General features: G+C 42.8%; 1 protein-coding gene across 1 annotated transcript; it reads left to right on the forward strand.

Moving 5' to 3' along the window:
* Nucleotides 1–213: 213 nt before the first annotated feature.
* LOC130384169 (piwi-like protein 1) lies at nt 214–26,346 on the forward strand. Its single transcript, XM_056592257.1, is given in 22 exon segments — nt 214–291; nt 1,554–1,639; nt 1,813–1,909; nt 7,360–7,488; nt 7,941–8,155; nt 9,595–9,716; nt 9,856–9,936; nt 16,772–16,969; nt 18,296–18,404; nt 18,483–18,609; nt 19,248–19,365; nt 19,495–19,609; nt 19,864–20,051; nt 22,831–22,903; nt 23,244–23,444; nt 23,683–23,706; nt 23,708–23,790; nt 23,867–23,937; nt 24,026–24,179; nt 24,825–24,950; nt 25,039–25,186; nt 25,917–26,346. Coding segments are annotated over 21 exon segments (2,565 nt in total). The 5' UTR covers nt 214–291; nt 1,554–1,570; the 3' UTR covers nt 26,034–26,346.
* Nucleotides 26,347–26,425: the final 79 nt, after the last annotated feature.

Raw genomic sequence — 26,425 nt, forward strand, 5'->3', positions numbered from 1 at the left:
GTTACCATCCTTACGCCGAGTAAAATAGTTCCTTGGCTCTTCAGAAATAAAATCTTCATAAACCAGTGAATGCTTATTAAAATACATATCGAAATACTTTTTGATTGTCAGTATTTAGGGACAGGATAATACAAGTATGTAAACATTAGGAAATAACGAAGAAAAACCTTTGGCGTATGAATCTCTCAGGTGAACAGTCTTATAAATACATTGGGCGGTAACTTTTTCATGATTGTGCAAGGAGAAAATTGATAAGTGGGAGAAAGAAGGCCGCTGCTTTGCACAGTGAGTGTATGATGCTGTTTTAAACTTATTTTATTCCTATTAATTTCAATAATAGTTCAATTATCAAGACCAATTCGTATCAACCGATTTACATGAGCCAATAAGCAATCAACCCGTCGGCTATTCCATTAAGCAGTGACGCTAGCCGGTCTGAAAGTAGCATGGTGGGCGTCCCAAGGTAACTTTATACACGATATAGTTCTAGGGAAATCGATTAAAAAGAAAAATAACGTTTCTGAACGTCATATTTGTATCTGCTCCCCGGTTTGCCCGTCTGTTCACGTGGAGGGGCCACGCGCCGCTAGGGGACCAAGCTTTGCTAGGGGGACCACGTGGACTGCCCTCGGCCTCATGAGTAGGCCCGAGAGTCGGTTTGTTAGCGATCGAGGGGTCGAACTTGTTCTAAACGTCATATTTGTATCTGCTCCACGGTCTGCCCGTCCGTTCGCGTGGAGGTGCCACGCGCTGCTCGGGGGACCACGTCGACGGCCCTCGGCCTCATGAGTAGGCCCGAGAGTCAGTGTGTTAGCGGTCGAACTTGTTCTAAACGTCGTATTTATATCTGCTCCACGGTCTGCCCGTCCTTTCGCGTGGATCGGCCACGCGCCGCTAGGGGGGAACACGTGGACGGCCCTCGGCCTCATGAGTAGGCCCGAAAGTCGGTTCGTTAGCGATCGAGGGGTCGAACCTGTTCTAAACGTCATATTTGTATCTGCTCCACGGTCTGCCCGTCCGTTCGCATGGAGGGGTGCACGCGCCGCTAGGGGACCACGCGCTGCTCGGGGACCACGTGGACGGCGCTCGGCCTCATGAGTAGGCCCGAGAGTCGGTTTGTTAGCGATCGATGGGTCGAACTTGTTCTAAACGTCGTATTTGTATCTGCTCCACGGTCGCCCCGTCCGTTCGCGTGGATGGGCCACGCGCCGCTAGGGGACCACGTGGACGGCCCTCGGCCTCATGAGTAGGCCAGAGAGTCGGTTTGTTAGCATCAGGGGTCGACCGTGTTTCCAATAAAAGGAATTTGTGTTCTCGATGGCGTTGAATTCACAAAGGCTCAATACGAATAATACAATTAATAACGTTTACTTAAACACGCAACGTTGTGTGTTAAGTTACGCCATCTTTCTTTTACTTTTAACTTGGTCAACGTGACGATGTAAAGCATATTAGTTCGACGTTTATGTCCAACCCATCAATCATATCTGGGGTGGTAGTATTTGAGTTGGTTGTTCATAAGTTCAAAAACACTGTCTGTTTGGTTGCAATAGTTTAGAACACCTTGAACATGACTGGTCGCGCAAGAGCAAGGTCAAGGGGCCGTGCGCGTGGCATAGAAACGGCGACGCCTGGAGTGGTGAGTTGATTATTCCTGTTAATTTTTTATTGTTAACGATGTTAAGTTCAATACCATCTAGTTCATATTATGTACTACGTTTATATAATCCGAACCAAAAATTTGTAAGTGGGCTCTCGATGTGGTTAACCCTTACCCTTTTTCATGGAACTTCCATCTTGACTTTCTCAAAGTCCCAGGAGCACGTGGTGCCCAGCGCCGGGTCTGGTGATGGGGACCTTCTTGGAAGAGGTAGACAAAAGGGGCCTCCAGGACCAGGGGCAACTGACGGTATGAATACCTTTTGTGGACATTTCTTTCATTTTTCCTTTTTTGAAAGAGCATAAGAACAACTCTAAGATGGTATAGTGCAAATATATGGCTCAACTGCAATGTGCAAAGGATTGCATATTTAAATGGTTGCTATTAGGGTTGGGCAATCGTCTACAACAGTGGTTTTCAAACTGTGGGGCGCGCCCCCCCTGGGGGGCGCCAGAGTTCTTCAGAGGGGGCGCGACGTGAGAAAAAAATAAACCCGAAGAAAAACCTGAAAGACGATGATTCAAATCATCAGTCGTACTTCATCTGTAGAAGTAACACATAACTAAATCAATTTTCAACCGTTTATCTTCGTGCAAACCATTTAACAAATCTACACACTTGTATCTTCAATAATAATAGAATTTCGATATCATTTAAAATGTCTTCAGAATCAGTTTTAGTTTCATACTGCTTCGTTTTCAGCTGTTTTCATTGAAGACGTCAGCCCATTCTGATACACCTACTTCTAGACATCGTAACTCATTCCTTTTTCAACCGTTTACCATCGTTCAAACCATTAAACAAATCTACACACTTGTATCTTCAATACTATCTAAACGGAATTTTGATAGCATTTATTCTTTTTTCAGAATCAGTTTTAGTTTCAAACCGGCTTCGTTTTCAGTTGGTTATAATAATTGAGGTCACCATAGCAACGCCGGTAAACAAACCCCGCCGAATAGTCGAATCTCTGGACTGAAAAGGCAGATCTGATTCGACTCAGAAAATTCAGTCGGGGACCCTGAATGAATCTGTAAACTGGCAGTTTACACAGATTAAGATGTTCAAATGTATTTAAAAAAGGTTAAGCTAAAACATGCTTAGATAAAGTTGTTACATTTTGTTGTTTAAAAACGCAAAAATGTGTAATGTTTCAGAAATATGTTTAAAAAATATGTTACATTTGTTTCAAATGTTTCAAAAATATGTTCCAAATGTTTTAAAATCATGATCGGAGATGTTTGAAATGTGTAAAATAATTAAAGGTTGGGTACGCGATTTGCGAAACGCCAGCAGATTTTGAAAATACACAACTCAAATGGTCCTACCCCCTCTCCTTCAACGCTGACTCTGACTCCACCCATTCCAAGTACCTGGACGCGCAATCATGCACGAGCGCGAACAGAGATGCGCGAGAGCGAGCCAGGCTAGCGTAGGTTTTCGTTTAACAACATGGCACTACATTCAGCTGTAAATTGCACCCAGTACCGCGGGAAGTAGGGGTTTTGGGGGTGCTGCAACACCCCCTGTCCGAGGCCCTGTCTTATCACAGAAAACGATCATTTCTAAAAACTCCGGCCAAAGTGGAGATTTCTGAAAACGCCGGTTATGTGTTGTCGTATCAACGGGGAGAAACGGGATTTTAGGTTCTGAAGCGTCACATTATGCACCAGGAAATGCTTAACGTCATGTGAGCGTCCGCTGTACCGTATTGGTCCGAATATAAACACAAACCCCATTGTAATACGACCTGTATTTGGAAAAAAGATTTGAAGACCAGATCTTGATTTCATGAATAAATAAATTGTATTAATTGAAATAATATACGAAAATAAAAAGGCATAGAATAAAACACTGCATTGCCCCTAAACAGTAGTGCAAATAGGCCGTACTGATGTGTACACCAAAGACTTCCTGACACTCCTCTGCCCCGCTGTGTTCGCTCTGGCTGTGGTCGCTCCGAACTGTTTCGGCCCGTGGCAAAGCGAGTCATCCTCGCTGCTGTCCAAGGCATGTTGAGACGCAGCATTTATTTAATGCTCATATGTGCTGAAAAAAGGTCATATGAAAAAGTGTGAGGGTAGCGGTGGTGCGCTAAACTTGTTCTGTGAGCAGCTGGATGTGAACCATGGTGTGAAGGAAGTGAACACAACGATCGATTTTCAACTGTGCGCGCATGCACTGGTGTAATTGAGCTGCGCTGCTATATATCTTTTTTATCAATGTGACGAGTTGCGAGTCTTGTGCAGGCCGGGTTTTTTTTTTTCCAGCACCCCCTGCTGAGAATACGTTCTCGCGGCTATGGTTGCACCAGATGTTATAAACATTAAACGGTCACATAAATCATTACTATTTTTAGAAAATGTATGTTTGTTTCATATAATTGTATTGGAAGTCCTGGTTTTCACTAGGGTTGCCGCGCTGTGGACATTTTCACACCGAGTAATACACTCGTCTCAACACCGGTATTACCGAGTATAAACGGTATAAACTTTGAAACTAGGTCAACCGCCACACAAGCATCGGTTTTTAGACCCTTCTCGTCCTTCAGTTGCCGCCAACGTTCAAAAGCAGCGCCTAGGATTATTCTTGATTTCAGTTTTTCTCTTTCAGCGTTTTTATTATCAATTACTCTCTGAAAAAGAGTTTTCCTTCTCTTTGCTGGTGGTGGTGGTGGTGGTGGTGGGGATGGTGGCGTCTTGTCTGCCATGGAAATTGTCTTCTACTGCTAGGTCCAAATGTGGATTAACTAGTTCCAGTAGATACCGCAGGATAACAACAAACAGGAGCTTGCTCTGGGTCACGAGCTCTGGGTCACGAGTACTGCACGAAGGGGTCGCGCGCGGGGGAGGGGGAGTGCAGTACGACCGTTTGATTGACGTACTTACTGTCCAATGCAACGAGGTGGCAATCCAAATGATTGGCTGGAGTTTTTCGAGCCCTGCCCGTTCCACAGATGATTGACAAGTTTAATTTTCATGTCAGTACTTCTGACTCAGTGGCTGTAAGCGGGTTATGATAAGGATTTCAAGAGATTTTGCAAAAATGGCCAAAAAAGCGAATTCCGTACCCAACCTTTAAAATAGCTTTCAAAACACAGGTATTTAGAAAAAAAAATTGGGGGGGGGGGGGGCTCAGCTGAATTTTTTTCTCTGAGGGGGGGCTCACTCTCTCACACTTTGAAAACCCCTGGTCTACAAGCTTCCATCGTCCGATAGCGCCCCCTAGAGATTGCCGATAGTCAATACTATCGGGGGCAACTTTATAACAATTTTATAATAATTATTTATAATTATCGCATTATAAAATTGCAGTTTTATTTTTCTAATTTTTTCTTAACGAGAAGGATGGTCTTCCCCTTTTACCAGCGTGAGCCCCAGCTGATTTAAGTTTCGAAACGTCGGTGCCGGCGACGCTGTCATGATGACACACGAGCTGTGTTCGAAATCGTTCCCTATCACGGATATAGTGCACTATATAGGGTGCTCGCCATTTTGTAGTGGTGTTCGAATTCTCAGTGGTTAATTTCATGCACTATATAGTGCACTTAAAATACCCAAAATTGAGTGAACATACGATGTTCCCTACATGTTACTCCAGTATACCACTATGCAATGCGGTCGTGTTTTTCCGGAGGAGAAGAAGCTGAATAACCGCGAAAAAGTATACATTTAATGAGGGAGTCTCCGGCTTTCGTTTAGAAATGTCAACAATTTATTTGGGATTTAACATAAAAAATGTTATTCAAAATTAATAATAATAAAAAAAAACTCCAGCTTTCCTCGTGAGTGCCCGGTTTGTTTACATGATGTTGGCGCATCTGTCTGCATCACACAAATACCCGGTGCATTTACTGACGCAAATGACGTTTAGAAATGTTCAGCGTAGTGTCCGAATTCTCGTTTGTTCGTTCCCTATATACTGCACTATATCATGAACACTATATAGGGAATAGTGAGTGAGTGAACAGGGAACGATTTCGAACACGGCTAGTGTACCACAGCTGTGACCCGGAAATGGTGCAGCGGGTGTGATGTCATTTCGCCGTGCGAGCAGACCGGTAGGTTTCGAGCCCCTCCCCTCTCTCGTAGCAGTGAGTGAATACGGCAGGTCATCGCAACATAGTATGTTTCCACCTGTGCCAGTTAACTTCATTTACAATTTGCGGGGATTTTTAAAGTTGTAGAAATAGCCATCACAGCGCTGTTTTTTTAAAAAAATAATATAATAATAATAATTAAAAATGTATTGTTAAAAAAAAAATAGCAACTTGAGACGATCGACGATGGAATCCATCTATGGTCGATAGAATCGACTATCGGCCCATCCCTAGTTGGTACTTTTTGGAAAACCTGTATGTCCTTATCTCACTGCCACTCCATTTGGCCTATGAACTGCTACATGCTTCCACTACAAGCTACATTTCCTGGTGTTCTCGTTAACCGAACACTACTGCAAACAGCTATTATAGAAGCTACAAAACATTGAACTAGTCTGACCGAAAAAACAATCTGAAAAGGTACTTTTCAATTGAGGATAATCCATAAGACCTGGAGCCATGAGATGTTCAGTTTGAAGTTTCAGTTTAAAACACTTGCACTTTTAATTTAGATTTTCTTTTTATTTCATTTATCTTCAGATGTTTTAAGTTTAAATTGCAGCTCAGTGAAGCACTTACAGCACCAAAATGTTTCAGTGAAATTACCTTTCTTGTGCAAATATTAAAATAAAGAACATTAGGTTGACCAGATTCTTTGTTCATCATTTACAAGTCAATATTGCCTACATGGACAGCTATTTAAAAAACGTGAACCTGTAAAACTGCAGTGTTGAATGCGATATGGTCGACAATTTGGGTGCACCTAACTTTTGTGCTGGTGCACCCAAGAAAAAAAGTTAGGCGCACCAGTGCAACCAGTGAAAAATGTTAGTTTAGAGCCCTGTGATTCTTTCCTTGATTCAGTTTGCCAAGAAGAATCGTTCAGTCGAGTTTCCGGTAGATCAAAACATGGAATGCACGGTTCTCAGCCGAGTCAATCAGACTCAGCTCCTCCCTCGTTCTCATTTTCAAACAATCGTGGAAGTCGGTCGTCAATCAGCTTTACAACTTTAACCAAACGCAGCGGGATGGGGGAGGTATAGTTGATTATTGGATGTTTAACATATCAGCAAGATAATAAAGTTGATTTAGAAATGATGGTGGGGGTCCCGGGTGGAGAACGAACCATGAAAGAACCAGACAGATTGACTAGACATTCAAATATTTGAATAAGCAGGTATGACACAGAAAGTACAAAGATGGCATGCATTTGCCATTTCACTGACATTGAATCTTCCCTCTTCACCACTCAAGTCAGTCAACAAACAGCGAGTCAGCGACTACTGGGTCTAGGTGGAGTCAGGTGTGAGGACGAGCAAGACCGAAGAATCAGTACGGTTCATTCTTGTTAAAGATTCGTTCATTCGAACTGATTCGGTCACGAATGACCCATCACTATTGCCTTGACCATCCAGAATGATGATGACCGGGAAAAAGGCGGTGAACTAAAGATGGGTTGAGCCCCTTTGAATCCTCTATCTACCAGTGTATTCCTGCCCAGGAGACTGTCGGGCAGCTTGAAACTATGTATTCGGGACAGCTCTAATCTGTACCGCAATACATTTTCAAACTAATTTTGACTCTTCCTTTATTCCATCAGCTATTTTACAGATCTCTGCAGGGTTCCACGCGGTGAAGTTTGGGGATAGAGGTGGACGCCGTGGAGATTTCCACGATGAAGGGATCTGCACCAGGCAGGCGATGGAGCACGTCAAGGCATCAAAGTCTGGTCTGTGACATGTGAAACCAGTCTTTATGGTCTTTTTCTAAATTTGTGTTGGTGTTTCCCCAGTGATGTAACGCCCATATATGTTGAACAGAGTACCCATATGAGCATTTTCCTTTTGGTGCAAAACCTGCATTAACTATCTGCATTTGCCCATGAAAAGTGGTGTTCTTTCCATCATATATTTTCATTGAATGTACTACTGGTCAAGCAGATTACCTCATACGCATTTGATTATGAAAGTTCACAAAGAACTATGAACAATGAAGATGTCTTTCTTGTCTGCCTTATTTGAATTAAGATGAATGTAATAAAAACCACGGTGTCCACCTTTATTTGATGAATTATGTGGATATTGCAAACTCATCAGACCCTGGATCAGCCCAGGAGGCTCAGAAAACCATTGCCTGGACATGTTTCGAATGCAGTATGTAATGATTATCTTTAATTCCCAGGTAACTCTGGCCGATCCATCGCGTTGAGGGCCAACTTTTTCGCCATCACGGCACGGCCTCAGTGGGTGCTGTACCAATACCATGTTGACTACCAGCCCCCCATGGAGGCCCGCAGGCTGCGCTCCGCTCTACTGTACCATCACAGTGATTTGCTTGGTACGGCACGCAGCTTCGACGGAGCAATCCTCTTCCTGCCCCACAAGTTACCCAACAAGGTAAGAGTGCAACATTGCAACAAACCGCTGCAATATATTTTGTTAAAAGGGGCAGTTGACATGCATGTTTTGTGGAACTATTCCAAGTGTTAATGCATCACTGTTCTTCTGTTATTTTTGTTATCCAGGTGAGTCTCTCCCCACAGGCCACATTCGCTAATCTTACATAAGCGTATCCATAGTTCTGTGACCAGATGTTAACCTTGAACAGTTCCCCCTAAAAAAATAATTAAAGGAGAAATCCGGTGTAAAATGGATCCGTTATGTTTAATATGACGAGTTCAGATGTTCGTTTGGGAGCAAAAAAGTGCATGTAGACGGCACGCATTCTTAAGTTGGCTGATTTAGCCGATTCTACCAAAACGCTATAAACTTGGAACGCTGGGGGCATGTGTTATGGTAAAAACTAAAGCACTATTTTAAACCACTTAAAAGGCTAGAAGTAACCCAACACTTATTTGGTAGAATAATAAAAACGAGGCATTGATAACTTTGTAAGTAAGTAGCTTTAAGTGGTTTAAAATAGCAATTTAGTTTTTACCATAGTACCACAGCACAATAAAAAGCCAACTTAAAAATGCGTCTACATGCGCTTTCTTGCTACCAAACGAACATTCCAACTCGTTGTCACACTAAACATATCCTAGATCCATTTTACACCGGATTCCTCCTTTAAGGGGAAGGCTTTGTTTGTTCTATATTCACATTTGAATTAAGGGATCTTCAGTGGGGAACCAATGTGGCCGTCCGCAGTCCAAGTCTCGCTTTGTTAACTGAAAATGTGGAAAAAGGGGCGTTATAAGTGACTAAAGGGATGGGAATCCGGTCAGGTTCTAGCATGGACCCACGGTAACTTGGTCCACTAAGGCTGCCTTCCCCCCCGGGCAGGGATTATGCGCACATCCACGTGCACTTGTCCAAATATTCTGTTAGTAGGTCTGCATGTTTTACATGCTGATGATCATGATTTGTATGATTGGAACATGTATTTGGCATGTTTTGTCGTCATTCATATCCTTGCATATTGATGGGGGTTTTGTCAGGGTTGAATGGGAATACTGTGTAATGAGAGAACAGTTATCCTTCTCCATTGACAAGCTGTTTGATATCATAGATATATTCTATTGTGCATTATAGAAGCCTATATTATAGTATATAATATAGGCTAACTCCCACCTTATTCTTCATGTTTAACCTGTTTTTCTTTTATTCCTAGTCTGTTTTACATAGTTTTGATAGGCCAATATGTAAAGCGTCTTAGAGTACCATATTAAGCACTATATAAATTTCATTTATTATTATTATTATTATATTTGACAAGGTTGTCTTTAAGCAAAAGTGGTGCTCTTTTATACAGCTTTAGGAAACCCTGCTGAATGTCATCGTTTGTTGGTGGAACCCCTGGTTTCTCATTCAGTACGACTTCATTCCTGTTGTAGGAGACGGTGGTCCACAGTGAGACCAGGCATGGAGAGAAGGTTCAGATCAAGATAACTCTAACGAATGAGCTGCCACCATCTTCGCCGGTATGCCTGCAGTTCTACAACATCATCTTCAGAAGGTCAGTTGTGCTTTTAACCACAGAAATGTATGAATTGGCTGCAGATTAGTTAACTTTTTCTGGTCTACAGTCTAAATGTTGGTATGATTAAATACATTTATACATGTCGGATTGATCTGCGTATTAATGTCATGCCAAGGATCCTGAGGATGCTGGACATGCAGCAGATCGGGCGCCATTACTACCAGCCCAAAGACCCACTCAGCATCCCACAGCACCGGTAGGGATGCCTCCAGTCTGATGCAGAAAATTATGTACCAGGCTGAGCGCCAATATTAGAATATCCGGCTATTCGTTGATTAGGAATTCAAATAATGTATTCAAATCTCAATGCAGTTTTCTGATATTGATTTAGTTTCTATGATAAAGTACACAAAAAATAGTTTTTTAACATCTTATTCGTGGTGTAACGGATCAACCCTCACGGTTCGGGACGCAAGTTATCCGCGGATCGGCTGATATAAAAAAGAAGAAATGTTGTGCGTTCACGTGATCGGCGCATGTTAAAGGAAAATTCCGGTATTTAGCACATTGAGCCCCCTTTCTGGTTTGTCTAGGATGAAATATAGTGGTTGACACACCGAAATGTTGACTATTGGTCCTGTCTCGGGTATTTGGCTCATTTCGAATCGCCCCTGCCTGCTTCAGAATGGCTAGCTTTGGGCATTCACAAACCTGTCCTTAAAACAACCCTAAACTTTTGTTTTCAGAAATGTGCAACGCAACGAGTGATGTTCCTAATGAGGAATCGTAGCGAAATAGTTTCTGTCGAGTTTTATTTGGCATTTTGTAAATCCCATTTAAACAGACCGGAACTGGAAGCGGAAACGTGCTGTTCATGTTTGGTTGTAGTCTTTTCGCTCAGTTCTCCGTATCAACAGTAGGGCTAGAACCGAGCGAAAAAAACTACAACCGGCCCCTCTTACTGTTTCCGGTCAACGAGCAATGAGTATTTAAACCAAAAATATATGGATTTATAAAATGCCAAATAAAACGCAACATAAAAAAGATGAGGATGTCTGCATTGCCTGGGGAGGGCGTAGACTAAAGCTGCAACTAACGATTATTTTTTCAATTACCGTAATTTTCGGACTATAAGCCGACTTTTTTCCCATTTTTCGATCCTGCGGCTTATATAACGGTGCGGCTAATCAATGGATTTTTAAAGCTAACGGCCACTCGGAAAATTAGTATTCGAAGATTAAATTAGTATTCAGAGCTTCGTTGTTGTTTTTCCACGTACGTGACGTTACCAGAGCGAGGGAGGCAAACTATAAGCGTCAGCGACACCAAGCAGAGAAGCGAGAGAAATGGAGGAAGAATAGATATCTTGTTTCCCTTTACTTTATAACACAACATTAGCGGGATCTCGGGAGGAAAAGTAATACTTGCCCAAATGGGGGTCATCCCTATGTTCCCCACTTTCGCTTTCACTGGGAAAAACTAAGGAACTTTAACCTACTTAGGCCTACTAATTAACGTTCAAAAGCTATTAAATATTCAACAAAATATGCAGATACTGTCAAAATCGGTTCCAGGGAGTATATAGGGATTATTAATGTTGTTTTTTATGGTGTTTTTTTCTGGAACGAGTGTTCGAATATTCGCTTGGAAAAACCAACGAGTATTCGAAGCCAGTAAAATGGCATTCGGGCCAGCCCTAAGAAAAGCCCTTAAAAAAAAAAAAAAAATAGGTTTTTTTTTTTAACCCTTTTTTTTTTGATGCAAACTATAATTACGTTTTGGTACAGCACCTCTTCATTCTGTACAAGGATGAGCGAATTTTCTCGTTTTTAAATGAAAACAACCTACCTATCATTCGCTGCCGCTGGAAAAAACAAAATAAATTCCCTACCTAACCATGACCTCAACTGACAACCAACAGGAACCAAACTTTTTTTTTTTTTTAGGCCTAATGGTAATTAAACATTAAAACACCTGCGGCTTAGTCCAGTGCGGTTTATATATGTGCACATCATTCAATTTAGCTGCTGCGGCTTATACTCCGGTGCACCTTATAGTGCAGAAAATACGGTAATCGATCAATCTGATAAAAAATAAACATTTGTAATTGCCGGATCTTTATTAAAAAACTGAACATTACTTCAAATTCACAGTGCAGACTGAAGTTTAAAAACACCAGGTTATTGCTCCAACATCCCGGTACTATTAAAATTAAATGATAAAAAAATTAAAGAAACATAACTGGGTTAACACACAAAAAACAATGTATGAGATGTGTGTATGTATCCATGAACCAACCTGTCTGCGGCTGGCTGTAAACGGTGCCACGCCTACGAGTGACGTATTAATCGTGCGACTCTACGAATCGACCAAATTCGTTGCCCACGCTTTTAGTAATCGATTTTATCGATAAGTTGTTGAAGCCCTAGCGTAGACTCTGAACTCTCCCCAGGATATGCAGACATCCTGAATTTAAAGTTGTAAAACCAGGTCTCCTGTGCTTCCTTTGCTTCCCGACAGTCTCCTGGGCAGGAATACACTGGTAGACACAGAGGATTCAAAGGGGCTCAACCCATCTTTAGTTCACCGCCTTTTTCCCGGTCCTTTTTTTTTTTTTTATGTTTTTATTTTATGTGGACACAAGCAATTTTTAATATGCTTAAAGGAAGCAGGATTATTACGTACATTTCACTTTATTTGGTTTTTACACATTTGATGATTTTATATATCATATTTGTCTTCTCTTTTTTTTTTTGTTGATCCAAAAATTATCCGACCCGTGACACGATCCGAACCGTGCGTTTTGTGCTTGTTGCACCCCTAACGTCTATGCATATTTGGGGACTGCAGGTAGGGGGTGGGTTGTATGTCTAAATATCCCAGTAATAAAATATAAATGTAAGGGTGCTAGTAGGGCTGCTCGATTATGGGAAAAATCATAATCACGATTATTTTGGTCAATATTGATATCACAATTATTCAAACGATTATTTTTGAGTTTGAAAACATGCATTTATTGACACAATCAATTATGACATAGAAACATGTGTAAGTATCCAAAATAAAACCTTTTTCGTGTGTAAGTGTACTGTCTGCCACAACATTCTGAATCTAACATTTGATTTTTATAAAACATTTCATGAATACAATATATTCAGCCAAATGCACTGACTGCAATGACTCGACTGAAATAATACATTCCCTATTTAATGTCTAGAGAACAACGGTCCCAGCATTTCTCCATAGCAAAGTTAAAAGTCACAAAGCCATAACAAACACATGGCTAATAAAAATCATATTGTTGTTAAACAGAAATACATATACAAGATGTACTTGGCAGTTCTGCCTTAAAGAACTCTTAGTTAAAGTCTGCTATAGGAGCTTGTTATCGTTCATGAAACTAACGTTACTGAAACTTTAATATTCCACACGGTAGGTCTACTCCAACATGTCTGTCAACAGTCGATGCTGCTGATTGGCGGTTCACTGGCATGTCCCGCCTCCTGCCAACGGCATACTTCCTGATGCAGCACGCCTGTTAGATTGTACTCCCTCTCGCCGCGTTGAATGCTTTCGCATGCGCGTCTTTCATAAACTTTCATAAACTCTCTAGGCCTACTGTAAAACGGAAAATGTCAAATTAATCGTTTCAACTCGCTTAAAGAACTCTTAGTTAAAGTCTGCTATAGGAGCTTGTTATCGTTCATGAAACTGTAACGTTACTGAAACTTTAATATTCCACACGGTAGGTCTACTCCAACATGTCTGTCAACAGTCGATGCTGCTGATTGGCGGTTCACTGGCATGTCCCGCCTCCTGCCAACGGCATACTTCCTGATGCAGCACGCCTGTTAGATTGTACTTAGGGCTGGGCGATTTGGCCTAAAAATAAAATCTCGATTTTTTCTAACTAATGGACGATTTTCGATTTAAACCTCGATTTATTTTTTCTGTTTTTCTCTAAACAAATTCCATTGAAACCCATGTACGTGTGTGGCGCTTATGGGGTGTCGCACCACACTCGCCAACGCAGGGGTCTACAACCCGCTGATTTAAGAGTATCACGATTATCAACAATCATGGAAAGCTGAGTAGGTTTATCAGTTTTAATAACAGTATGAACAAATAGAACACAAAAATGACAAGTTGTCCTTTGTATATCTATAGTAGCAATAGCACATGCTAAACAAGGACAAAATCTACTCAGAATAATTGAATGAACTGTTTACATCCATGGCTAACCAGTGCATGAGAAGGAGATGACAGGAGACTAATGTTTCACTCTTTCAATTGCTCTAATTTGAGCTCTTACTGTTGTTATCTAACATACCATACAGTAATTTAATTGTGTAAAAGTGTGAAATTACTGCCCCTTAAAAATGACCATGAATTAGCTATACTCTCATTTGCATAGTGATTAACATTATGAATTTAAATTGTGTATACCAACTGTATGTTGGCTGACATTTACCTATAACTTTTTTTCCCTCCACTCTAACCAAGGATGCCTGTTTTTAAATTCCCTAGCCTGACACCCAGTCTGAAAGGCTGGCCAGGGGTTCTCATCTAAAAGTAACAAGGAGATATAAAGTGGGATTAAAACATTGTCTTCTGTTGACTACTTATTATGTGGTTTACACATTAATATGGGAGGACTGGACACACGCACGCACGCACGCACACACACACACGCGAGAAGGAGGGGCTCGGCCCGCTAACTAACGTGCAGAGATGCAGGGGCAGCTTCGCGCTTCGTAACAGAGACAGGGCAGAGCGCGAGCGCGCAGCGGGAATTTTATGAATGGTGAATGTAGGAGATAACTTCCCCTGCTTAAAGTATTTTATTGCAGTTATACCAAACCGCTATTTCCGAAAAATAAACACAGAAGTGAAAGATCTGTCACAAGACGATTGATACGTATCCGTGCACATTTTTAAGTGGGTACACGCAAATCCTGGTGCGTTCCTAGTGGGTATACGGTGTATACCTGCGTATCACGTAGACTACACCACTGCTTGTAACTAAGAGAACACACATGTGAGTTGTTGATCACAAATTATTTGTATACATAACGTCATCTTTGCAAAAGACGTTTAACTGAAAAGTGTTTCAATCGACCCGGCTCTCCCCCAAGTCTGTCGGGGGCGAGGTGAATGTGATTGCAGTAGGCTGAGTTTTGCGCGCGTTCTGGAAAGTGAGAGAGGAGGCTACTACGGAGTCTATTCAGCAAAACAAATCGGAAGAGTCTAGAACTGTTTTTAAATCGCGATTTTTCGGTTCAGCCATTTCACAAACCGTAGGAAAGAAAAAATGCAAATTAATCGATTAAACCGAAAAAATCGCCCAGCCCTAATTGTACTCCCTCTCGCCGCGTTGAATGCTTTCGCATGCGCGTCTTTCATAAACTTTCATAAACTCTCTAGGCCTACTGTAAAACGGAAAATGTCAAATGAATCGTTTCAACTCGATTATACGAGTTTGGAGATCGTTTGACCCCAAAATCGATATCGTGATCGAAATTCGATTAATTGCACAGCCCTAGGTGCTAGTCTCCCGATAATACTTCAAGTCAATGCTTCAGTTGAGGTAATGGTGGGATGACCGAATATTGGATGACCGAACTAGGGCCCGACCAATATTGATTTTTGAGTGCCGATGCCGATTATTTTCAGAGAAATTACGATTACGATTTAATCGGCCGATTAAAAAACAACATATAAAACATAGTTTTTGATACTTTAAATATACTTTAAACACTTTTGACGAATATGTGAATTGAATGCAGAACCTTTGAGTGTTTTAGAATACATTTACAGTAAAAAATGCGTAATGTAAAATAAATAACTACTGTATTTTTCGGACTATAAGTCGCGTTTTTTTTGTAGTTTGGCTTGCCCTGCGACTTATATTTCGAAGCGACTTATATGCCAAAATTGTGCGTACATAATCTTCGGCCGCAAGATGGCACCGTCATTCATTAGGCCTACAACTGAACGCTGCAAGCCTACTGCACCACCGAATAAATTATATTCTCGTCGTCATCGTCCTCAATGTCCTCCGGTTCAACCAAAGCTACCCCAGCCTTAGCTGCAATGTTGTGCAACATAGCTGTCACACATATCACAGCGCATGACTTGGCCGGCGAAAACTGGAGCCCTCCGCTGGACTTGTGAAGGCATCTAAAGCGCAACTTCCACCTCCCGATCGTGCGCTCAGGTTTAGGACCGCGGCGCATACGCGTCCGGTGGAATCCCGGTGTCACTGAATTCGGTATACTCTCAGAACTACGAGTGGGACCGACACACCTATATTGCTATTGCAATTTTATTCAGTCTCTCCAGACTAAACGTTCTTGTTTAAATGTTTAAAAATAAATGCGACTTATACACCGATGCGACGTATATATGTTTTTTTCCTCGTCATGGAGCATTTTTTGACTGATGCGACTAATACTCGGGAGCGACGTATAGTCCGGAAAATACGGTAACTCCCAATGTGCTGCGCTCGTAAGCAGTGACTAACACGTGCGTGCTTAGCAGTATGGTCTCACCGTTAGAGTCTACAGTATAACAAATTAACATGACCTGGGACCTAAAGAAAAACAGGCACAACATGCTCAAACAACGCGTCTTGTGTACATTGGTGAGGTGAGCGCGCAGCTGCCTGAGCGAGCGTGCTTTCATGTTGTACGGTAAAATTCAATCTCCTCTTTTTTACTCCAGCTAAAGTTGTTAGTTAGCAAGGCGAGTAGGAGCAATCTGCAGGATACTAAGCGCAATAACATTAAAAAAAAAAAAAACGGTTGTAATCTGCGTCTTTTTGGCCGATGCCGATTATTTTCAAAAAGGCTATAATCGGCCGATTGAATCGGTCGGGCCCTAGACCGAACTATCATTTGTTAGTTTTAGATACAGGGATCAGATTGGTTTTCATGTTCTAAGCCCAACCTGTAGACCCATTTGAACAAGTGTCCAACTTTATTTAGTTAATATGGTTGTGTAGATTTGTGATTAGTGCTGGAACCTTTCCTTTTTAACATGCTCTAAAGTGGTTATGTGTCAGATGAAGATCTGTGCTCCTCCTACCCCAGGCTGACCATCTGGCCAGGCTTCACCACCACCATCCTGCAGTACGAGTCCAGCATCATGCTGTGTACCGACGTCAGCCACAAGGTTCTGCGCAGTGAGACGGTACTGGACTTCATGGTCAGTCTGAGACAGCAGTGCGGACCCCAGCGCTTCCCTGAGATATGTGCCAAGGAGCTCATTGGACTCGTGGTCCTCACCAAGTAAGGGTTAACGACTGACCCAGGACATAGTTTTAATTGGTATGGGAGACTCGGTAAGAGTCGCAGGACATAATGAGGTTACATTTTATTTGTCAAGCCCTTAATCCAAGGTACCGCCTCAATGGGCATAACGGGCCACATTTTATGAAACCCCCAGACCCTAGCCCCCAGAGGGCAAGAAAAAATTAATTTCAAGGAAGAAATCATGAAGGAATCAGATGGATTCCTTCCGGGGATGTTAAGGAGTGCAATACTGCCATAATGCACATGCATACATGCAGGCAGAACATTATTTAGTCCAGGCGTTCGTAGTCACTGACATGCCAGGCATCCACTGCCATCTGACATGCTAAAACTGACGGAACAATGTATTTGAAGGGGGATAGTGTATACAAAAAGATGTTAAACGGCTTATTTGGTGATCACTAGGGGTGTAAATCTCTGGTTTCATCACGATACGATATTATATCGATTCATTGGACAACGATACGATATTTGCCGATATCAAAAGTCTGCCGCGATGCGATACGATACGATACGATTTGATTCAGGGGCATGCGATCGATATGAGACGATATCATATGCCCATTTAACACAACCTCTTACAATCACATCAACTCACATCAACTTAATTATAATTTCATCATTTTATTCCTTTGCTCTTCTGGATATTTAAAACAAAAAAATAAATTTTTAATACAAATAATAAAGTGCCACATAATTGCATTTAAGTGCCAAAGGTTTTTTATGGCTTAAATTAAAGGGCCTGTAATGATCTTTCATTTTGAACGTAGACCATTCCCAACCGATCTGTGTGGATAGTTTTCTTCTAAGAACAAAACATCCCTCGGAATCATCTTGGCTGTAAAGATAAGCCGTCCGTGTTGCCAGATTGGGCACATTTTTCAGCCCGATTTGGCTACTTGTAAACACGTTAGGCTGGAAAAACGGGACGTATGCCCAATCTGGCAACACAAAACGAAACTAGACATCCTCGCGCTCACACATGTGCTCGCTGACTGTTGCCTCATTTAACCGGTGAATGGATACGAGCGGCTTGGCGCTTTGCGCAGAAATAGTTTCACAAACACCCGCGAAAGGAGATATATAATAATAAAAGCGTGTAATACAGCGATATGCATCGATGTTTGGGCATTGCATCGATGCAGCTGGATCGTTCGCCAATCAATCGATGTATCGATCTACATCGATGTATCGTTACACCCCTAGTGATCACACAAATGTGCATCAATACTATCAGGTTGGTGCATACCTGCTTCATAGTATAGCATCAGAAAATTGTTTAATTCAGAACTTATTTTTCAGATACAACAACAAGACCTACAGGATTGATGACATTGCATGGGATCACACCCCCAACAACACGTTCACGAGAGGAGACACAGAGATCTCCTTTAAGAACTACTACAAGACGGTAGGTACTGACCAATGTGCCCTTTCTGGCTTCCCGGTCTTGTCGTCGTTTGTAATATTTCACCCGTCTTTCTTAAAGCAATATACACTGGACATCACTGACTGCAACCAGGTGCTCCTGATCAGCCATGTGAAGAGGCTGGGTCCTGCAGGGGCTGCCCCCCCTGGGCCGGCCATGCTTGTTCCGGAGTTCTGCTATCTCACAGGTCAGCCTGGTCCTTTTAGATCTCCACCATATTCTCCCCATATCATGTATTCCTTGAAACCGTGAGCTAAAACTGCTGGCTTCCCATTGCAGTGCATTCCAAGCCAAGTTTGTAAAACATGACGTTTTACAAACAAAAATCAAAGCAAATTATGCTTTCCAGCAGGTTTTATTAGTCATTTTGTTGTAGCTACTCATTTGTATAGGAAGCCTCGAAGGTGTTCGGTATGCAGCGGTCTTGTGTGCGCTTCTTGTATACGCTCCTTGTATACGCTCTTGGAGGTGTTATGTGTGCAGTCTTTGAGGAGTACTTAACACTGCTGCAATAAACAACCTTTTCCTGTTCCAGCGGTGGATAAATACTGAGAACTTTCGAGGCTTCCTATAGTATTGAGTAGCGACAACAAAATTACTAATAAAACCTGCTGGTAAGCATAATTTGCAATTTATTCGCAAAGCAGTGACTGTCTGTTTCACAGCTTTGCAAACAAATGTTTAATGTTGCTTTAGGAGCGATGTTTTATGCCCATCGACCTGTACACTGGGATCTGACGAGGGCTGAAAAAAACAAAAAAAAAAAACGGTCTATCCCTTTCAAGTTTTGAATTACTGAAGCTCAAGCTATATCTCTTCCTAAAGGTCTAACTGATAAGATGCGATCGGACTTCAACATCATGAAGGAATTGGCTGTCCACACCAGACTGAGCCCAGACCAGAGGGAGGTCCGCCTCAACAGATTTGTCAACAGCATTGAAAAGTGGGTCTAACCTCATTAGTGTTGATTCTGGCTGTGAAAAATAGCCGATGTTGTGCTGATTCGGTTATCAAGCGTTGACAGAATGGTATCTAGGTTTAATAGTTAACTTCAAGGTCTTACATGTGATAGGAATGATGAAGCACAGAAGGAGCTGACCACCTGGGGGCTCAAATTCGATAAGGAGCTCCTGAATCTGACTGGGAGAATCCTCCCAGCTGAGAAGATGATCCAGGGATCGCGCTCGGTAGGTCACTGCATGGGCCTGTAAATGATGGAATGAGTTGAGTAATAATGTTTAATTTTCACCCAAAACTTACTTTGTGGAGATAATGGTTTGACTCATCTTTGGAACATTGCGTTTAGGCAGACTCTTCTAGTCATCGCTTTTTATTTAACATAAAAGCTGTCTGTTCTGGAGAAAAGCTCTTGATACGGTAGTTGTTTGCGTTTTCTCGATGAATTGCATGTCAGCTCAACCTGTTCTGCCTTATCTCCCAGTACGACTACAACCCGTGGCAGGCGGACTGGTCCAAGGAGATGCGTGGGTTACCGGTGATCAGCGCTCCTCCCCTGGAGAACTGGATCATGTTCTACACCCGTCGCAACGCCAACGACGCCCAGAACCTGCTGCAGAGCCTGAACAAGGTCTCTGGTCCTCTGGGGATCCGCAGCCAAAAACCAATCATGTGAGTGACAATAGTAACATTATATCCTCCAAAACGATCACTATGGTCAAGTTATGTTTCTCCAGTGGACTGGTATTCCCATTCAGCGTACTGCTCCACTGGTTGCACCTTAATTGATGCCAATTTTATGCCAGGGTTTCCCAAAGCACTTTACAGCTTAGGCTGCTGCCTAAGCGACACCGCATACCGCCTTTAACTACAACATCCCAAAAAAATAAAATCTATGCACATTCATTCTGTGTATAGATCATAGGGATGGGAAGATTCACCTGGTTCGCACCGATGCATCGTCATAAAAGCTCACGATGCGATGGCCCGATCAAAAATGGGTGCATCGGATACCAATGTGGGATGAACCGCGATGCATCGTACTAAAAATTTTGGCATCGGTATAATCCAGGTACAATGTAATAGTTCTAGATTCCCCCTCTCTAACTGTTTCCTAAACCACGCATCTCAAATCCATCTCCACTGCTGTCAGTGGGGGGTGGGGCAAGAATTCTGCGTAAGTGTCGCAGCCAAGTAGCGCGCGAGTTGAAGAGTGTTCGGGGAGAGTTACAATGGCTGATGAGATTATACTTCCCTAAAGCTTTGACAATAATCCATGTTGGGCAAAACTTGGCTTGCAAGAAAGAAAGAACATGAACCACGACAGGATGAAAAGGGGATTTGTTGGCGGCGAATTCTCCCGCTTGAGCCCCGCTGTGGAACCAAAGGACCACCTCCGGAGCCGGAGGTGCTAGCTGCCGGCAAAGATCCCTTTCTCCTCCTTGTCGTGGTTCATGTTCTTGAGGGAGTCAAAGCCAAAGTTCCTTCCCCCCAATTCATTCTCAACCTTGGCTGAGATAACCCCCAATACGAGTCTCGTTGTAGAAATACCAGAGACGAGAGTCCGACGTGTTATGAGCCATCACACCAACAGCAGAACGGTTATCCAAATAACAAGGAAGTGTACAACACTTGCGTTACAGTCCTGGAGCTCTATCTAAATAATATCATATAATACACAGTGTTTCCCACAGAAATTTTGGAGACTATGGGGGGGGGGGGGGGGGAAGGGGGCTGGTATGGGGCGATTGTTGATTGTTGACGGGGTACGGGGGGTATGGAGCGATTGTTGACCGGGGAAGGGGGGGGGGGGGGGGTATGGAGCAATTGTTGACGGGGGGGGGGGGTATGGAGCGATTGTTGACGGGGGGGGGGGGGGGGGGGGGTATGGAGCAATTGTTGACGGGGGGGGGGGGTATGGAGCGATTGTTGACGGGGGGGGGGGGGGGGGGGGTGTATGTCTTCAAACTTCGCCTGAGCAAAAAAAAAAAAAAAAAAATTTTTTTTTTTATTTTTTTAATAATAATAATAATTCATGTGCACGCAGAGACTATGGCGGCCGAAATTAGACTATGGCGGGCCGCCATAGTCTCGTCAATGTGTGGGAAACACTGATACATAAGATATCTATATCATATAACATATTGTGTGCGCCTCCAGACGATATTATGAATCACAAACGACTTTGTCGGGTTCTGCGACGTCTCTGGTTCTTCCACTTTCACATCAACCTGAAGTCGACTGAACCGCGCGCTGCCTGCTGCGGCTGCCCGCTACCGGGCGATGGTGCCTCGCGGCAACCGGCGGCATGTCGCAGTTCATGTACTTCAGCGAGTCAAACCAAAGTTCCTTTCCCCAATTCCTTCTCAACCATGGCTTAGATAACCCCCACGACAGTCTCGTTGTGGAAATACAAGACACGTCAAAGAACCGACAAGAAACACTTGCGTTACAGTGTGTGTATTCACACACACACACATGTGGCGCTCGCACGGTCGAGTCTCATTGGCGGGCCAACGTCTCTGGGCGGGCCAGGCAGAGTAAGGGGAGGAGCTGAGATTCCTGATGACGTCATGAGCACAGACATTCCAAATCAGCGCGCTTCAGGCTCCGTTTTTTCAAAGGCGAGCAGAAGTTTTAGCCACTGGGGGACCATTAGGCAGGCTAGGGAACTCATATTTATGTTAGAAAACCTCCCAAAGTGAGATTTTCATGTCATGGGACCTTAAGAAAAACCTGAAAATAGGACAAATTAGTTAAATTTAGTGTGTGAGGCAGTTGATCCACATGTTTAGGATGAAGCAAACTGTGTTGTGACTGTCAGGTATAGTGAAAAAATGTTACATTCAGAACACACTTATGCACATACACATACACATTACACATACATGTTTTCTTTTGTCAGAAACCTTGTTACTGATTTGTTGTCTGACAAACAAAAATGTTACATTCAGAACACACTTACACACAAACACATAAATGTTTTCTTTTGTCAGAAACCTGGTTACTGATTTGTTGTCTGACAAATAAATAAATCATTATGTATCATATTAAATTGCATAGAATTGTATTATTTAGCATCGCATCTTGTTGAATCGCATCGTGTCGAATCGTATCGTGTCGAATCGCACTGCATCGCAATAGGGGTGAATCGTATCGTATCGCATTAGTAGCTGCTTTTATGTATCTTGAATGTATCGGATCGTTGGCAGTGCATCGAGATGTGTATCGCATCGTCCTCCTGATGGAGATGCACATCCCTAATAGATCAGGCTGCAGGGCAACAGACTGCGTGGAAATAAGCATAAATGCCCCCCCTTCAAATTAGTGATGGGAACGAAAGAAAAATATGTTGGACATTTTCGTAACAGTGTCGTACAACTTGATTGCCATTCTAATTGAGTTGTGACAGCGAGGTTGGCTTGTTTTCACCGAGTTGTTCTTCCTTAAGGGTGGAGTATGAAGACTACCAGGAGTCGCTCCTCAAAGCACTGCAGCACAACGTTGGACCTCAGACCCAAATGGTTTGTTCCCCTATGCTCAACTCCACCTCATTAACTATATAGTAATTTAGAAGATGAATTTACGCAAGCGACTTAAAGATAAGATGTGTTTGCTTGTGGTTAAGGTGCAGGTAGGGTTGGAGCATATTGCAGACATTGAGTATTAGCCTAGTCATTACACACAAGCCACTACACTGTCCTGTTATTTAAGTAACATTGTCAAGTGGAAAATAATTTTTTCATCCACTTAATTAGCTAAAACGATTGTACTATTGGTTCAATCCCATATGGCTTTGTGAAATAGACGATGTACACGTCTGTTGAACGTTTGAAGTCTATTGACTGGTCTGTTATTTCCCAGGTGGTCGTGGTCCTGCCCAGTAACAGGAAAGACAAGTACGATAGTGTGAAGAAGTACCTCTGTGTGGACTGTCCCACCCCCAGCCAGTGTGTGGTTGGTCGGACTCTGAGCCGACCCGCTGCGCTGATGACCGTTGCTACCAAGATCGCCCTGCAGATGGCCTGCAAGATGGGGGGAGAGCTCTGGAGCGTGGAGATACCTGTGAGTGACACCTGGCCCACACCAGTCCTATAATATGCAGAATAATGACACACTAGGTTGGCTCTTGGTGTTGGTGCTCAGTGTGAACTCTGTGTATTGAGTACAGTTTACTGGTGATTATCTTACCTTATTTGACTGCATGACTTCCTAAAATGTTATCGAATGATAAATTGGGATATGGACATGTTGATGTAGTTCCTCACTGACCAATACCACTGCTTTGATCTCTTGTGTACAGCTCAAGCAGCTAATGATTGTGGGAATCGATCGACTGTTACCATGACATAGTTGCTGGTAGGAGATCCATCGGAGCTCTGGTCGCCAGCCTCAACCACGGGATGTCACGGTAATACCGTCAACGTCTTCAATGGTCTCCCGGAAGTAACAGGATGCACCTGTAACATGCTTCTCCTGGTCTCCAGGTGGTTCTCGAGGTGCGTGCTCCAGGACAAGGGACAGGAGATCATGGACGGTCTGAAGATGGCCATAGTGGGCAAGTACTTTAATTAGACTCTGAAGTCCTGCATCATCCACTATAAATTGAAAGTTACCTGAACAGTGAATGCCCCCTTTGTATCCAGGTGCGCTGAAGGAATACCTGAAGTTCAACGGCGTCCTGCCGTCGCGTATCATCGTGTACAGAGACGGCGTGGGCGACGGCATGTTGCAGAGTGTCGTTAGCTACGAGGTTCCCCAGATCATCGAGTCCATAAGATCCATTGGGCAGGACTACTTGTGAGTCATTCTAGACCCAAAGCTGCATTTTATTTTTTTTTTTTTCCATCAGCCCTCTAGTCCCTCTAGGTCAGGGGTGGGGAACCTTTTTGTCATCAAGGGCCGGATACATTTTTGTAACTTGTTTGGAGGGCTGCACTTTTTTTCGGCCTATAAAAATAGCTCATGTCAAACAAAATTGTTTAATATATATATTATGTATATATATATATATATATATACATAGGCCTATGTTTAAATGTATATATTTTAAAGCTTATCTCCCTGTGCAACGACATACTGCTTTCTGATTGGCTAATGGGGTGTCCATTAATATTAAAAAACACATTTTGTGGATTTTGTAAACGGGAGTTAGCGGGAGACTTCTTCGCCACGCTGTGTCCATTAAGTCTGTAGAATTGTAGGTTACACCTCGACGGTCGTTATCCCTTAATTAGGACTTCTCCCATCAAACAACAAAAGCGAACACACACTGAAATAATAATAAAATTAATAGCCTAACAATAAACAAAAAAAATATATAAAAAATTGCTTTTCCTTGCCTCCGCGGTCCGGACGAAAGGCTTTGGCGGACCGTATACGGCCCGGGGGCCGTACGTTCCCCACCCCTGCTCTAGGTGTATTCATCCGTCTGTCCCCCATTAGGCCCAAGCTGACCGTGGTGGTGGTGAAGAAGCGTGTGAGCAGCAGGTTCTTCGCTCACATCGATGGTAAAGTGGCCAACCCTCCCCCAGGGACTGTCATCGACACAGACGTGACGCGCCCGGAGTGGTGAGCCTACGCCTACTGTCGTATGTTTCCCTGCTATAGCGGTGTTCTCCCGGACCAAAGTCGGTTCACACTGCCTTGACTTCCCCAGGTACGACTTCTACATCGTGAGCCAGGCAGTCCGCGCGGGCAGTGTCTCCCCGACGCACTACAACGTGGTGTACGACACGAGCGGGCTAAAGCCGGATCACTTGCAGAGGCTGACGTACAAGCTCTGTCACATGTATTACAACTGGCAGGTAAGGAGTTCATGTCACGGTGGGGAGAGTATTTAAATAACTGCTGAATTGAAACTCGTTTTGTTTAGCTTGCTTTGAAAATTGTTTTGCTAACATTATTTATGTAAGGGCCTGCATTAAACCAAACTGATTCACAGGAGCACAAAGTTGGCCTTTTTTAGGTACACCAGTCTTATGCAAGCTAAATGTTGGGCTACTTTGAACATAAATAAGATTTACACCGAGTCTTGCTTTATTGGGGTTGCACCAACTGAAGTTGCGACCTAGTTAAGATATAACCTGAAGTTTACACCTGCCTTAGGGCTAACCTCTATCTGACCTTTGATGTGGCTCATAAATTAAGATTGAACCTAAAGTTTAATGTGGCTCATAAGTTTCAAGGATAAGGAAGAAATGACGGATGATTGAAGTAATAAGCGGCTGTGTTGTCTAATAAAAACATGGTGCTTCGGATTGATTTGCTTCCCAGGCTATGTCAACGTAGCACTAACATTAATTTTGCATTACTCACAAACCTCCCTAAGAGCAGATTTTCAAAAGAACAGCAGAGCCACTGAAGAAAGATGCGACTTGTATTAAACTAGGTAGTTTTCATATGCAAGATCTACCATTCCATGATGGCACCGGTCAAAATTTTGAGGACTAAAACTTGTATGTAATACATGTACACTGGTATGATCTCTGAAAGTAATAGGAATGTATTTTTGAATCGTCTTTCCTTTCCCTGTAGGGAATTATTCGGGTGCCGGCGCCGTGTCAGTACGCCCACAAGCTGGCCTTCCTGGTGGGACAGAGCATCCACAGGGAGCCCAGCATGAAGCTAGAGGACTACCTCTTCTACCTTTGAGTCACATGGACAAGGCCCTGCTTATGTTATCCTGTTCATTCAGTTCCATTTGTGTTTAGATTAAGTGATGCATTGGTAGCCTCAGCTCCTCATTTGATGATACTTTTCGGATCACTGGACTGCTTCACATGGTGTCAGGAGTGCATCTTTAGGCATAGAATGTTTTGTTTCCTAATGTGAAAGAAGCCAGTGATACTTTGGTTTGATTATATATTTGAATATATAAATATAGGTTTCCAGTTAAATACAATTTTATGTAAATGTATTGGCTATGTAAATGCTTAACTTGGCATAAAAAGTCTGTTCTCCAAGAGTTTTATAGAAATTTGTATGAGTTGATTCATCAACTAAAATGAACGTGTTGCGTTTAAAACAAGTCTTGTCTTTCATTA

Source organism: Gadus chalcogrammus, chromosome 6, assembly GCF_026213295.1.
Source record: "Gadus chalcogrammus isolate NIFS_2021 chromosome 6, NIFS_Gcha_1.0, whole genome shotgun sequence".
Taxonomy (NCBI): domain Eukaryota; kingdom Metazoa; phylum Chordata; class Actinopteri; order Gadiformes; family Gadidae; genus Gadus; species Gadus chalcogrammus.